Source organism: Macadamia integrifolia, chromosome 3 (genome assembly GCF_013358625.1).
Source record: "Macadamia integrifolia cultivar HAES 741 chromosome 3, SCU_Mint_v3, whole genome shotgun sequence".
Lineage (NCBI taxonomy): Eukaryota > Viridiplantae > Streptophyta > Magnoliopsida > Proteales > Proteaceae > Macadamia > Macadamia integrifolia.
Window position 1 is genome coordinate 14116438 of NC_056559.1, and position 4029 is coordinate 14120466.

Consider the following 4029-nt stretch of genomic DNA (forward strand, 5'->3'; position numbering starts at 1 on the left):
TGTTAAAGTGGAGATTTTTTTTTTGGTAATGTAAAGTGGAGACTTAAATGTAATGTTTTCTATCACTTGAGGGAAATACATGTTATTTCAAACTATTCTAATTAATATTATTCGTTAGATAAATATTATTATTTATTGTAAATGAGTTAAACTTACCTTGTGTAACCTTTGTGGAAACACCCTATAGGGTCACACCACTTAGTTGACACTTAGTATGAGAGACAATTAGATGGCATTCTATCAATTTGTGCTAGGGAGGAGAGGGACACATTATTTCTACTTTGAAACATGGGTATGTTATTACTACCCCACTGTGGGTAGTATCGATAGTAAATAGAGAAAAACTTACCATATAAGTAACGGAATTGGATGAAACTAAAATCAAAAGAAATCATACTCACATATTTCAACTTTTGTGAATGGTTTCAAAAGGTTGGAGCAAATTAGGCTTAGATTTGGATAAGTTCAATTCGGAACTACTGCAACTAATTTGCAGAAACTCAGAACTTTCTCTTAATAACTAGCTCTTGTGCTTTTCAGACTTACTCTAATATGTCAAGATCCTTAAAAAACATGTGAGTGACCTCTTATTTATTGCTTAGGGTGTTAGCCATGTCCAAAGCAAGCACTCTTTAGCCAGCTCTTAAAGAACTCTTTGTCTCTAAGGGAATCAGCTAGTTTTTTGTTAGAGATGGATTTAAAGTCCATCAAGCCACTCGAGCAAGGATTGTGGTGGCTTCCAACACTATTGGAGACCTCCACTATTTCCTCTAAGGTCTTTAGAAATTTTAGGAGAGTTTTAAGGTAAAAAAGATAAGACATGGTCATTACAAACTAAGACTCTAAGAGCCCTCAATTAGGGAAATACCTAAAATTAGGCTCAAAACACATTCTTGCTGGTTTTCAACAAGGCTTAGCTGACATTGGCTAAAGGCAGGACAACACCAACCTTAGATCAATCAATGTTGGCCCTAATTATCTCATTCAATTGGATTAGGCTGGCACAGGGGGTTGGGCTAGGTTCAAGTTCGAACTTGAACCAGAGGGGAGTCTTGGTTCTTTGGGCTCAGTATTTCTATGCATGGCAAAGCCACTTTCCATAAATTTCAAAACAATTTCTTAGACATTTTAAAATTCTAAACTATAGAAGGATTTAGAATGTTGTTGAGTGCTTGAGGAATCTCCTGAATTATGAATAATGGGTCCCACATTATCTTAGAGCATATCGATTTCATCATTGCCTAGACAACTCCCGGAAAATAAAATAAGGCGTCTATACCAATGCCGTGAATTTGAGTATATCCTCTCCATGAAAGATGGAGATATTTATAATTCATAGAGCTTTATGTGACTCTCAAAACTCATTTATCCTCTCTTTTGACAATAGAAGAGGACCCTGTGGGTATCTTGTACCTATAGTTGGTGGCCTAATTTGAATCCTTTTTTTTTTTTTGTTTTTTTGTGAAAATTGGATAAGATTTTCCTTAAATCAAATGTCCTTCTCCCATCACCAATTTTTTTTAGTTAAGCATCGTCTAGAGCATTTTATATGTTGTATTTTATCAAGAACATTCCAACATATTTTAAACTATATCTGATGTGCGATGATGTTTTGCCTACATCAGATGAGTATCCCCGAGGTTACGATGTTTCATTGCTGTAGTCTAGAATGCATTAGAGTTTGGAAACAACTAGTTTTGTGTCTTCTCTATGAGAGAGACATTTTTTTTTTTTATTTTTTTTTACTCTCTCTCTTTCTATGTATATACTGCATGTACACATCAACTGGTCCAACCAATGGGAGGGCAAGCGCGAACATCTTCTGTGTGAGGCAATGTGGTCTTTTTGCGCTAGTTGTGTCTTGGCATAGACACATACTAGCGGGTAATGTTCTTTCTTCCATATATATATGTACATATTTTTTTGCCTCTTGGTTTTCTGTATTGAGAGTTTTCTGAGTTCCATTTTTTTATTGGAATCTCCCTCTCATTGCTTTCCCCCTAGTCTTGATGTATCATTTGTCTTTATTTCTCTCCTCCCCCCCTTATTTTGTTGTGTCCCTATTTTGTCAATTGTTTTGGCCCCCTAAGGTTTTCTTGCATCACCCCTTTATTGTTTGTTTTTAGTATATAGTTTGAGTTAGGGCTCCTCTCTTGGTTTGCCAAGTTGGCTTATTGTATGTCTCATTTTTTTTTCTTTTTAATATAATTTCTATTAAAAAAAAATGTATTCTAACATGGCCAAATAAATGAGTGCAACATCTACTAAAAAGCTTAAGAATTGTTTCTTTGAGGTCAATTATGAGCTTAAAGATAATGACTTATGCCACACGACTCAGCCCCAGTAAATGTTCATGATTTTTAATCGTGAACATAGCTCTTTTAGTACATAGATTACTTTATTTCAAGTGTTAAACCATAAAGAAAAGTTCTATATTATCAAATTATTTATTATTTGGTATTATTTCCATTGCTTTTTCACCCCACCAATAATGTTTGGCCGCTTTTATCAGTTAATCATTTGTTAAGGCTAATTTAACTTTCATCCATCATACATTCTAGGTTCGTCTCAATTATTGAAGGGCTATAAGATGAGGCTATATGATAATTGGCTAGTCAAGGTTGCCAACAATTCTGAATCTCTGAGTTTCTAATTTCCCTTTTAATTTTGCCCTTTTGAGTTTTGACTAAGGAAGAAAGTTAGCTGCCAAGCCGAAGTTGAGGAGAGGGGTAAACTTGAATTGACGGATGATGTCACTGTTTAGGGTTTGGTTCAAAACTTATCCTGATGGAATCAATCACCTCACCTTTATGAGTTCTGGCTGGATCCAACTCACAATAAGCTTTCTTTCATTATTAGCAGAGGTGACCTTCTAGGCTTCTACGTACGTGAGGGCGAGCATGAGAATGTTCCGGGGTACCCTCGCATGGGCACGGATCCCTTCCCTACCCTCGCCCCACTCGAGCCTATAAATATAGCTTTCTTAGTCCCCATTTGCTCACACACAGCTAGCGAGAGAAAGAGAGAGTCTCTTAACAAAAGAAAGAAGCTTGTCTGAGTCTGTCCTTTTGCTTGCTTCTTCCTACACTAACTATGGCTGTTGTTACAAGGGTTCTTGTTGCTTCGCTACTTCTTGTTCTCTCTCTTCTCCTTCTCCTGCAAGTTGAGGCTGACCAAGTGCGGAACCCCACCAATGGCACACATAGCCCTCTTCCTAAGACAACGACCATAGATTGTGGAGCGTCATGTGTAGCGAGGTGCCAACTATCTTCAAGGCCTCGCTTATGCAACAGAGCTTGTGGGACTTGCTGCTTTAGATGTCAATGCGTCCCTCCAGGCACCTCCGGCAACTACGACGCCTGTCCTTGCTACGCCAACATGACCACCCATGGCAACCAACGCAAATGCCCTTAAATATTAGAGGAAACCCATCATTTTCTCAACCCTACATATATATAGCCTTTCCCTTCCCCTGCCTAGCTACCCCTTCCCTATAGCTACCTTTCTTCTTCTTTATGTAAAATGAGGCAACCTTCTTTTTCTCTTTCTTCTTCTACTTCTTGTTGTTGCTGCTTTTGTTATTATCAGGAAATAATAATATAAATATTGTGTGAATATTATTGTAAGGAAATGCTTTCGATATGCTTTAATGAATTACTAAAATTTAAAACCCAAAATGTCCCTCATGGGTAATATTTTTGTTTCCTTTAATATTCTAACACGGAAGAGAGCATGCATGGACTTGTGTTGTGTAGAACTAATCATTAAGGAGATAGTGCTTTTAAAAAGAGTGGATTAGGTCCTCATACATATGAGGATGGTTCTCTCACGAGACTGACCCACAAAATGAAATTCATCCAAAGAAAAATCCTATGGTAGATCACACTATTCTTGTACAATATTCTGGTATAGACTCTATTCTCTTGCAATCTAATCCACACTCTTGCGTAAAATTAATGAAGAACCATGTATTTTCTTTTTTTTTAATGAAATAATGAAGAACCATGTACAATATTGAATAATTAAGGT

The 4029-nt window shown here is 36.8% G+C and overlaps 1 protein-coding gene across 1 annotated transcript; it reads left to right on the plus strand.

Annotated features, from left to right (window-relative positions):
- Positions 1 to 2983: 2983 nt before the first annotated feature.
- On the plus strand, positions 2984 to 3615 carry LOC122073354 (snakin-2-like). Its single transcript, XM_042637930.1, has one exon. The coding sequence runs from the start codon at positions 3094 to 3096 to the stop codon at positions 3412 to 3414; it is 321 nt and encodes a 106-aa protein (XP_042493864.1). The 5' UTR covers positions 2984 to 3093; the 3' UTR covers positions 3415 to 3615.
- Positions 3616 to 4029: the final 414 nt, after the last annotated feature.